The 11,099-nt window shown below is 36.8% G+C and overlaps 1 protein-coding gene and 2 non-coding genes across 3 annotated transcripts; all 3 read left to right on the top strand.

Moving 5' to 3' along the window:
- The first annotated feature begins 2,550 nt into the window (after positions 1-2,550).
- On the top strand, positions 2,551-10,485 carry LOC143859304 (rRNA 2'-O-methyltransferase fibrillarin 1-like). The gene is made up of 7 exons (XM_077370029.1): positions 2,551-2,703; positions 2,830-3,152; positions 4,895-4,990; positions 5,394-5,471; positions 5,598-5,774; positions 9,369-9,437; positions 10,111-10,485. Exons 1-7 carry the CDS (start codon positions 2,688-2,690, stop codon positions 10,288-10,290), a joined length of 939 nt encoding a protein of 312 aa, XP_077226144.1. The 5' UTR covers positions 2,551-2,687; the 3' UTR covers positions 10,291-10,485.
- LOC143859486 (small nucleolar RNA snoR60) lies at positions 6,738-6,808 on the top strand. Its single transcript, XR_013239267.1, has one exon. It is a non-coding gene; the product is annotated as a small nucleolar RNA snoR60 (small nucleolar RNA).
- LOC143859487 (small nucleolar RNA snoR60) lies at positions 7,049-7,118 on the top strand. Its single transcript, XR_013239268.1, has one exon. It is a non-coding gene; the product is annotated as a small nucleolar RNA snoR60 (small nucleolar RNA).
- Positions 10,486-11,099: the final 614 nt, after the last annotated feature.

Here is an 11,099-nt window from a genome sequence, read left to right as displayed (position 1 = left end):
GATAAATTTAAATCATGGGGAGTGTCCCAGGTAGAACATAGATACAACCAAAATCTAGTTAGATAGAGAATTGTTTGCGCCATGGAGGAACAAAATACCATCCATTCAACTAAAATGCCTATTGTTACCACCACCCTCTAGAAATGAAAAAGATTCAAACATGAGAGAAATCTGCATCTCTAACATCAGACGACCAACTTGTTCGAAAGAAACAAAGAAGAAAGAGTAGACATGACCTTTCTCATAAGCCCTGAAGCCAATTAACATGGAAAAGACAAGCTGACAATTATTAAAGGGAAATGATTTCAGCGTGATAAATTTATGAGATGTCACTAATCTTGAATGCTATTACACGAGGATCACTGTGTGCTTATATAGAGCACTTACATGATAAGCATAGAATCAAATCAAGATAACTATGAAGGGAAAGAATCTTAATTAAATCTACCTAATCAAATCTACTTTCTAATCACTCTTGTTTGTCCCTTCTATCCATTGTCTAATTTATCTAGTTGCTTCATTTAGCCAACTTACCCAATCTACCTCAAAGATGATCCAACGGTGAGATCTTAACCCAATCTTGAATGCTTAACCGTCGTAATAGCATTCAAGATTAGTGAAATCCAACTGTTGGATCCTTTGGTTGGATTAGGATAGTGTCTTTCCATCATTGTCTTATTCTCTTGCTATGTTTATCATTTGAGTGTTCTATAAAAACACTCCTTATGCTTAATGTAAATCATCCAAGAATTAGTGAAAATCTCTAAATTGATCACATCGCTCCAATGTTTTGATAAACATGCGATCACTTGTTTGTCGTATAGTATTTAAAGGGTTTTAAGAGCTTTTTGAGAACCGTAATATCCTCTGACATACCTTTAAATACTACACGACAAACAAGTGGAGCACATGTTTATCAAAACACGGGAACGCAAAAATCATTACCCTTATTAAAATATGGTAGTGCCAATATCAATTGCATTTTCTTTTTTTCTCACGACGAATTGGATATATCTCAAAAGGGCAGTGATATATTCACCCCCTTTACCTTTGTGAAGCCACAAGGCCCACAACTTCTACGATGCGAGTACAATCGGTACTCTCTCTCTCCCACATGAAGACTTGGTGAGGCCCAACAATTGATTTATGTAAATCTTTAAACAAGGTAGGCCCCACCCATATGTATCCTCACAAGATTCTTCATGGTACAAGCTCGTATAGTCCAAGATTTTACCATAGGATGATCCAAACCGTCCATTTGATGGGCCACAACCTCTATAGCTCGGGGGGTTGGGATCACCCTCTAGAAATGATTTTTGGAGCATAACCTATTTATGTTTTGGCTCATCAAATGGGCAGTTTGGATCATCCTATGGGGTGGGCCATACGGCCAATTTTAAAAAAATACTTGACTACATGGGCTTAAACCGTATAAAAACTCTATTCTCACAACCATGATTCTCTCTCTCTATCTATCTACCCATCTTTGAACACAAACTGTTGGTGAGGCCAACAATGAATGGTTTAGATCTTAATTTGAAGAAAGTGGACACCATAAACATATATATTTTTTATAAAAAAAGTCACTTGGGCTTACTTTGTTCGAAGATCCAAACTAACAGCTGTTGCAACCCAATATAAATAGGCCTAGCCCCAAGAAGCATCTCCCTAGGATGATTCAAACTCTTCCATCCATGGAGATTCATATATGGTGTCCTCATAGTAGATCGGAGGGTTAGGATACTTGAGATGATTTTTGAGGCACAGACTACTTACGTTGAAGCTCAACAAATAGATGGTTTGAATCTCCAAACAAAGGGGGCCAATGAATTTTCTAAAAAATACACATTATATAATGTATGCACATAAGTAAGGTGGGCCCAGTGTATATTGCGTCTGTTAGTAGGTGAGCATATATTTCAAAAAATACTTGAAGTCCACCTTGTTTGGGCCATAATGTTACTAGACTTTGCCCCAAAAATCAGCTCATCACATGATCCTAACCCTTTAATAGATAGATCAGGCCCTGTTTGTTTAGGATTATGACAATCGATTGTAAGTGTCAAACGAATTATTGGACTCAAAGTTCTTTTTAAAATTGAGTCCAATAATCGGTGTAGCACTCACAATCGGTTTTCATAATCTTAAACAAACAGGCCTTAACTGCGCCATATAGAAATCTCTATAGATTGAAGAGTTAGGATCATCCAATGGAGATGATTTTCGTGGTGGTACGGTGTATTTAGCCTGATATCGCGCATTTATTAGAAAACTTATTCCAAAATCCAAACTGTTCATTTGAAGGGCCCAATGTAAATAATGCTTTGCCTGAAAACCATCACCATCCGATGATCTTAACTCTCTCATATGTGGGGGGGCTAATTGGAGGATTTAGATCTTTCAGTAGAGTTTATTTTATGGGCAAACAAATGAGCAGTCTGGATCTTCTAATCAAGTGGGCCCAACTGATTTTTTTTTTCTTCAAAAATACACTATATTATATCCCATTCTTCAAAGATCTAGACCATTCATTACCTCTACCTAAAACCCTAATCGCTGCACTATAAAACTCATCGTATCTACTAAAACCCTAACTCTCCACTATAAACCTCTCCCAACCTCTCCCTCCTCTCAAAACCCTAACTTCAGAAACCTCATTCACTACTCTCTCACTCCTTCAGCGAAAAATGAGGCCGCCCAGAGGTAAAAATCTCTTGACCCATTTATCCCCATTCAGTTTCTTACTCATTTCTCCCATTCTCCTTCCAAAATTTCCCAAACAAACTTCTTATCTGACCAAAATTTCTCTAACCCATGTTTGATTTTCAGGTGGTGGAGGTCGTGGTGGTGGTGGAGGATTCAGAGGTCGTAGTGATGGAGGATTCAGAGGGAGAGGGCGAGGCGGAGGAGGAGGAAGAGATGGTGGAAGAGGAGGAGGAGGAGGGAGAGGTAGAGGTGGTGGTGGTGGGAGAGGAAGAGGAGGAGGTGGAGGTGGGCGTGGCGGGTTTGGAATGAAAGGAGGGAGTAAGGTGGTGATTGAGCCTCATCGTCATGATGGGGTTTTTGTTGCTAAAGGGAAGGAAGATGCTCTTGTTACTAAGAACATGGCTGTTGGGGAATCCGTTTACGGCGAAAAGAGGATTTCTGTACAGGTTTGATTCATTTATTACAACATTCGATTTCTCTTTATTGATCTGTATTAGATGTTATTTTTTTTGTTTTTGTTTCTGGATTTTATTGTTGAAGATGGAGATTTTTTTTACATTGTGTATAGTCTAGTATTTTCAAAAGGTACTTTATGGATTACGCCATAGGATGATCCAAATGGGTTATGACCCAAAAATCATTTCCATAGGATGATCCCCAAAAATTATTTACATTCCATTTTCAGCTGTGTTTTAGGATTGTTGTTCTTTCATTATTATAGTTATCATTCGTGTTAGATGTTAGTACATTCCATGTCTCTCTCTCTCGTTTTTGATGTTATTGTTTTTGTTTTCGTTTCTGGATTTGACTGTTGAAGATGAAGGTTTTACATGGTGTAAGCCCGTATAGTCCAGTATTTTCAAAAGGTACTGTATGGCGTACGCCATAGGATGATCCAAATCGGTTATGACCCAAAAATCATTTCCATAGGATGATCCCCAAAAATTATTAACAGTTCATTTTCAGCTGTGTTTCAGGATTATTGTTCTTTCATTATTATAGTTATCATTGGTATTAGATGTTAATGGTATTGTTTTAGCGTCTTGTTAATGCAAAGTCATAGTTACCATGGAAGAAACGGAGAGCGGGGATGCTCCAACATCACTGGGTTTGATTGAAGATGATGAAGTTTTGTTGCGTTTCTCTTTTCTTTTCTTTTTTATTTTTCCATCGGGTTTGTTTCTTTTGATGTAAAATGGGTGTAAAACAATATTTACTCCCATTTTTAATTCGAGAAGTGGGAGCCTTGTCTGCAAGAGGTTGCGCTCTAAGGTTTTTGTTTTAATGGTTTTAGGTTTCTTTTTCATGATTGGTAGGTAATGATAAGTGCAGTTTTCTCAACCCAATATTGCTTAAATATTAATGTTGATATGTTATTGTTTTAGGGTCTGGTTTGATTGACAACGGTGAACCTTTGTTGCATTTTCTTTATCTTGTCTTTTTTTTTGTTGCTTTTCTGTTGTGGGGCGGAAGCGTGGTGGTATGTTACTGTCCTAATTGGGGGGCCTGCCTAGGTATGGGACTAGGTGGGACCCGGCATGGTATGAGTCAGGTTTAAAGGGCCTAGCGTAACGTGCTCCATTAGCTCTTAGAGCTTTTGGCGTATTGGTTAGGTACCCAACATCCTGCTGCACATATCAAGTTAAATAAGATGGCTCTCACTCCTCATTTCATCCACAGAGATTCCACTATTGATGGGTCTCAAAGTAAAATTAAGTGCGACCTACATCCAGTTTTATCCTTGTTCCTGCACATGAGTTTCGATGGTTCCAGGTTCCTCCCTATGATTTGGAATTCTGTCTTTTGAAATTCTTGTTGAGACCACATGCACATTTTAGATTTTCAGTTTATGGTTTTGCTCAGATGCGCTTTGTGGTCATGAATGGCCCCTGTGAGTTATGTTTAAGAAGCAGGGAGATGTTTGTTTGTTTTAGTCATTAATCTGCACCACAAAGTATTTATCTCTGAAACTACATTTGCCAGGTGCTTTTGTTTGCAGAAAATTGTAATTTTTCAGTCAAGATGTTGCCATCTTTTCTCTCATCTGTGGCTGTATTTTAGCATATTCTGATTTTCAAATTATTTTGCAAAAGTGGTATTGTCTAAGAATGGCTTTTATGCATTTTATTGTTTTGTGTCATCGTAACCAAGTAACAGATTGTATATCTTGATGAATTCATTTTTCCAGAATGAGGATGGGACAAAGGTCGAGTACAGGGTCTGGAACCCCTTTCGATCAAAGTTGGCAGCTGCCATTCTTGGTGGTGTCGATAATATCTGGATTGTGAGTATTATTTTTTATTTTCTTTATTTCTTTTCCCAATAACTTTAACATTTTTGTTGACTTAGACCTGATTTGGTCTTATGGAAATATCAAAGTTCTCTGCTCTTTTATAAGCAATTTTAACTGTTACAAAACCTATTTATCATTGTTATTATTGGGAAGAAGAAGTACTTCTTGATTCCTTTTTATACTACCATTTCAAAAAAAAAATTATTGGGAAGAAGAACATGTCATAGATTTGTTTGTTTTCCATCAAACAGTGCTTTTAAGTAAATCTAAATCCAGGGTTGTAGCATGGACCTCGTTTTTCTCCCCATCAGCTATCTTTTTTTATTTCCATTGCAGTTTTTTTTTTCTTCTCAATATTTGCTGAAATATTTGCCCCCACTTTTTTTCATTGAAGACCCCTGGAGCCAAGGTCCTCTACCTTGGAGCTGCTTCAGGAACTACTGTCTCCCATGTCTCTGATATCGTCGGACCTGTAAGTTGCCTTGACCTGAATTTTATTTCTTGTATGAGTGATATTCTTTTAAAATTCTGAAGAGAACATGCTTGTGCTTTTTATATTTTCAAGGAATTTCATTCTTATGCTGTCATCTTTTGATAGATGGGAATGGTCTATGCGGTGGAATTCTCTCATAGAAGTGGTAGGGATTTGGTAAACATGGCGAAGAAACGGACTAATGTTATTCCCATCATTGAAGATGCTAGGCATCCTGCTAAATACAGAATGTTGGTTGGCATGGTCGACGTCATATTTAGTGATGTTGCTCAGCCGGACCAGGTGTGTGTTTACATGGCTTGTGTTGCTTATGTTGTTTATATGATAATTATTCCTTGTAAGTGTTATGAAAATAATGTAGCAAATATTAGGTCATATGTGGTGAACCTGGTAATGTCCAAATGTACCATGTGCTTCTTTTTTTTTGCGTCGTCGAACCTGGTGATGACCAAATGTACCATATGCTTATTTTTTGCATCGTTGTTTTTTCTTTTGTTAAGTTCTTGATCTTTGGTGTTATCATGTTTTAAATTTTATGCCCTGGCTTCTTTGACTGTCTGTCTCTTTCAAGTGTGTTCACAAGCATATTAGAAATCTGAACTATTTCTGTTTTCATGTTTTTTCTCCTTTTTTTTTTTTTCGGTTCTTCGACCTTTGAATCAATGGATTAAACCACAGTTTATGTGTGTGTGTTTGAATGGCAAACCACACCTTTTAAATTGAACTCTCTCTCTCTCTCTCTCTCTCTCTCTCTGTCTATACACACACACATGCATATGTATAGTATATAAGTATACATATGCATGTGTGTCTGGGGATTTTCATGCTTGTGAGAATCTGTAGGTAGGTTCTAAATTTTTCTCAGTGTTTGTTTCAAAACTAGCGCTTAACATTAACTCAACTCAACTAAGCTCTTAACATTCAGTTGTAAATTTTTGTGACCTGTCTTTTTTTATTTCATTTGATAAACTGCTATGTCTCCTTATGTTGCCTTCATTTCAGTATTTTTCTCTACTTATTATGTTCTATTTTGATAAAAAAATGTTCCAAGTTTGTTCGCGTCTTTAGATTTAAGTTGATGTTTTATCCTTCATAGTTTATTTTGTTGTCTTGTTCTTTGATCTAGAAGATACTGCAATTCAAAATTTGATTCCTCTACTTCATTTCATAAAATTCTTGATGCTTTGAGGGATCCCCATATGGTTTTCACAATTTAATCTGCCTTGAAGTTTTGTTTCTCACATCAAGCATGTGATGAAATACTCGGATTCCCCTTCAGGACATCATGGATGATGCAAGGCCGAGTTTCTGATGCAAAATGTTATTTTATTTTTGTTTCCGTTTTAATTGGTTCAGTTCACGTTCTTAGTGTAAAATGACTTAAATTTTTGTTCCAAGTTCTGACCTCTTTTAGCAAGATAATTCTGAAACTTTTCTTTATGGTGTAGATTTCAATACATTGCTATTGTCTGAATAAATATAAGCAACCCTTTCTTTATTTTCATGTTATAATTTCAATAAAAAGTTATCATTGTCTCTCTATATCGAAGAATGTTGAGCATGTGATGAGTTACTCGGATTCCCCTTCAGTACATTCTAGATGATGAGGTTCGAGTTTCTGATGCTATTCACTATAAATTTATATTCTGACAGAGTCTTACTAGCTTCTCCTTGCAAGCGTTTCAAGTTTCCACTCGTGATGCACCCTCTATTTTTGATTGATTTTCATTTTCTCGACAACTTGCTAGGCTTTCTTCCAGCTGACGGTGAGATTCTGTTCAGCATTGGTCTTGTCTGGCCGCTGGAGGTGGCTATGGGACATGCGATTTTTTGAAAACTAACTCGAGTGGTGTATATTTGTCATTTTCTATTATTCCATTTTTTTCATATATTTTATCTAATGAAAATATGTGTAGTTCATAAAAGCTGAAGGGTATAGAGAAACTTATCCTTAGAACTATAATATCAGGATATAAATAATGCTGAAGTACAAGAACATTTTTAATCTTTTACAAATAGCTATTTCAGGCCATTAAAAAAACATATAGCTATTTTAGGTTCCTGACGTGTCCAGACCATAGAAGCACGAAGTGGGTGCGGGGACAGGGAAGGGCGGGGTCTAGAAGAGTCTAAGGTTGGGAGCGTCGTGTCTTTCAAAATTCAAGTACATAAAAAATAGTAATTTTTAACTATTTTCATATAAATCTTTCAAAATTGAAGTACATCAAAAGTAGTGATATCTAATCGTCTTCATTTTCATGCCCTCTTTCCTCATGCCTTCTGGAGATTTGCCTCCTTGATTGCTCCAATGAAGTACTTTGAACAGTTAGAGGAGTTTGATCTAAGTAAGTTGGTGAGGGGGTTGCTAATGGAATAATAGGAGCGGGTTGGGAATGCCATGGGAGCGGTTTCCATCTCTTCGGGATCTCGCTCTATGAAAGCTCCTTCCTAAGGAGCGCCAAATCAAGGTTCCGAGTAGGGAGCGGCTCCCAGAGAGAAGATTCCTGCTTCTAAGGACCGGGCAATGCATGCTTATAAAAAGTGGATTCTACTTTTTACATGGCTTTACTAACCTACACTTTATGATTAATACTCTTGAATTTCTTGAATTTTTTTTGGAGATTTTTAAATTTAAACTTTTCCCTTCGGATTAATTCAATTTTTCATTTTGGAATTGAGTTTCTGGGGGAGATTTTTGAAATAGTGAAAACTGTCAAAAGATATAAATCTCGTGAAATTACTCTTTCGTTTTCAAATAGTGGCAATTTTTTCTTTTTCAAATAATGTTAAATAGCCCAAGATATTTATGTGTTTGGATGTAATGCATTTCCTGTGGGGCGACTGCTATATCTTACTAGTGCCTTGAGATGTGGTTTTGGATGTTAGGTAGCTATATCTTGCTATGTGTTACCTTTGTTGTGGTGCTCTCAACATTGACAAATGATGGATATAATTTAGGAGGTATGTTTATCTTCTCTCAGCTGGCATCAATGGATCTTCCGCACTATAAGTTAGAGGTTAGGGATCTTATATCCATCTTGATTGGGTAGTTTTTTTTTTTTTCCAATTAACCAGTGTGGTCCACGATTTTTTGTTGGTCTGTGATTTTTTCTGGCTACGTTCATAGTTCATACAAACTATAACTATAACCATATTCTATTAGAATTCCAATTGAATTTGTGTTGTCTACTGCAATTTCAGGGCGATCTTGAGTAACACACCTAAAGAAATGTTACTTCACTGTATCATATTTTATTCTGTTAGTGTGGAAAACGCACCAACTGCTAAATAAAAAAAGTGAATCAGCTAAAAAAAGTGCAGGATTGTGGACTTGTTAAATGCTATTTGTGCATATGAACCTTCCATTGATTCTCATCAAGTATTTCAGTTTATGGCCATTCTCTAATCCTTGTCCTTTTGGGATACTGGAATGCGGATGTTGCGTATCCTCCTATTATTTGAAGTTACCTTCCTCTCATCTAGCACTATGCTTATTTGGCCATCCTTCCATCAATTCCCATGTCCAACTAAAATACTCTTTTTGGTTCGAAGGAATATCTATGGAGTCTCTCAATTGTTTTATTTTCATATTGTTTGGTGTTCCAATGGATCTAATTATTCCGTATTTTGTTTGGAATGCATTGTGTTGTATTACCATTAAATAGCTCACATTGGTGTTACATTCTTGCCATCGGTCGAAGGATATATGCATGCATGTATCTGCACTTGGGTGGTTTGTGTGGATTTTTACATTTGGCAGTGTTAATCTTGCCCATTTTCTTTGTGTTTATATGGTGTGATTGTTCTTGGTAGGTGGTAGTTCTCTGTGTCATGAGTTCATTAATAAGCACTTTTTTGCCCTTTTTTTTACTGCAGGCAAGGATCTTAGCTTTGAATGCCTCCTATTTCTTGAAAAATGGAGGCCATTTTGTGATATCTATTAAGGTATGCTGCTTTGGAATTTATATCTACCCCTTATATGATAGTAGTTAAAAGGACCAGACCTTCCTGGTCTCTATGGTCCTTCACTCCTTCTAATGATGCTGGTCAAGCCAAACAAGAGTTGATGGCATTGTGTCGGGGCATTCAATGGGAGGTTGCTAAGTCTATTAAACAGAAGTGTATTTTTTAATGGTACTAGTAAACAGAACTTGGTTAGCATACATAGGCATGGTTGGCCTTATCAATTCATGTGCGGTACAAAAGTGTGCTAGTTTGGATCGTTGCAGATCCACGCAGGCACTTATGGTGCCTTGCATACTCTAGAGTTCGATACATGAGCAATTTTGGAGCTCTTCCTAGTTGTGTCATAAATGTGCCCTTATGTGCAGTGTTTGGGTCTATGCATGCTTAAGAATTGATGAATAACCAGCCTTTTAAAACATTCATCCTTATCTTGTAACTCAGGTCGACTTTTCTGAATTCAGGTTAAGCTTTTACCATAAAATTGGGACTGGGTTGGGTTGATTCCAGTTCATTTTTTAGCCAAAGCTCAATCCAACCTGACAAAAGTTGCACCCCAAATCTTTTATCTCTTTTCCGGGCAAACTGTATTGATTCTATATTTATATAAATTCGATGGTTTTTTGCCTTCAACATTTCTTTCTTCTTTTTCCAGGCAAATTGCATTGATTCTACTGTACCAGCCGAGGCTGTTTTTGCTCAAGAAGTGAAGAAACTACAAGCTGATCAGTTCAAACCTTCAGAACAGGTGACGCTCGAGCCCTTCGAACGTGATCACGCATGTGTTGTTGGAGGATATAGGATGCCCAAGAAGCAGAAAGTTGCAGGCGCCTAACCAATAGTTTGAGTCATAGTTGATATCATGGAACCCGCCTTTTATTTGTGGGGCTCTTCATATATTTGGTCATGGTTTTTTGTGAACTAAAGTGGCCTAGCTGCTTAAAATGGGTTTTTCTATGCGGTTCCCATCAACATTTTGCAACGAAATCCTCTGTAACAAAGTCCCTTTACTTAGTTATTATCTTGAAAATGCCCTTCGCCAGCATTTTTTCCCTTAAAAATAGAACAAGAAATGGTTGCAAACTTGCAGGGGATAGCTATCCTCATGCCAAACATCTCTAATTTGACTCAAGGCAGGATCTCATTTTGCAAAAATGTTAGTTGTATTCAGAACCTTAGCACCTTCATTTTTGTTGGGTCAAAGAAGTCTTGTTGGCATCTCATCGGAGAAAAATAAAATGTTGGCCAAGCCCATTTTGCTTGCGCAGAAAATAGCCAAGTTACTAAAATAAAGGGCAATTCAAGATTATGTAAAAGAAGGGTTTGAGTTATAATTTCAAAAATTTAGATGGAATACTGTAAATTAGAGAAATGTCATTATCTTATTTGCAGTACTCCCTATGAACCTTCTATGTTTTAACTACACCCTCTTAATAAAAAGTTAGAAATTGTAATATCTAAAATTTGTGGCTGATAAATTCGCCCCATTTTGTTATTAATACACCCTCTTAATTAATAGTTAGAAATTGTAATATCTAAAATTTGAGGCCGATAAATCCACCCCATTTTGTTATTAAACGTAGTCCATAGTGAAAATCTTAATCCTTGTTTTTCATCAATCTTTTATCCTCTATTATTTCCAGT

This window comes from Tasmannia lanceolata, unplaced genomic scaffold, assembly GCF_043159265.1.
Source record: "Tasmannia lanceolata isolate RefF3 unplaced genomic scaffold, GAP_Taslan_0.1 ptg000029l, whole genome shotgun sequence".
In the NCBI taxonomy this organism is placed as follows: Eukaryota; Viridiplantae; Streptophyta; class Magnoliopsida; order Canellales; family Winteraceae; genus Tasmannia; species Tasmannia lanceolata.
Note: the sequence above shows the minus strand (reverse complement) of the source record. Positions and strands in the feature narration are given on the sequence as shown.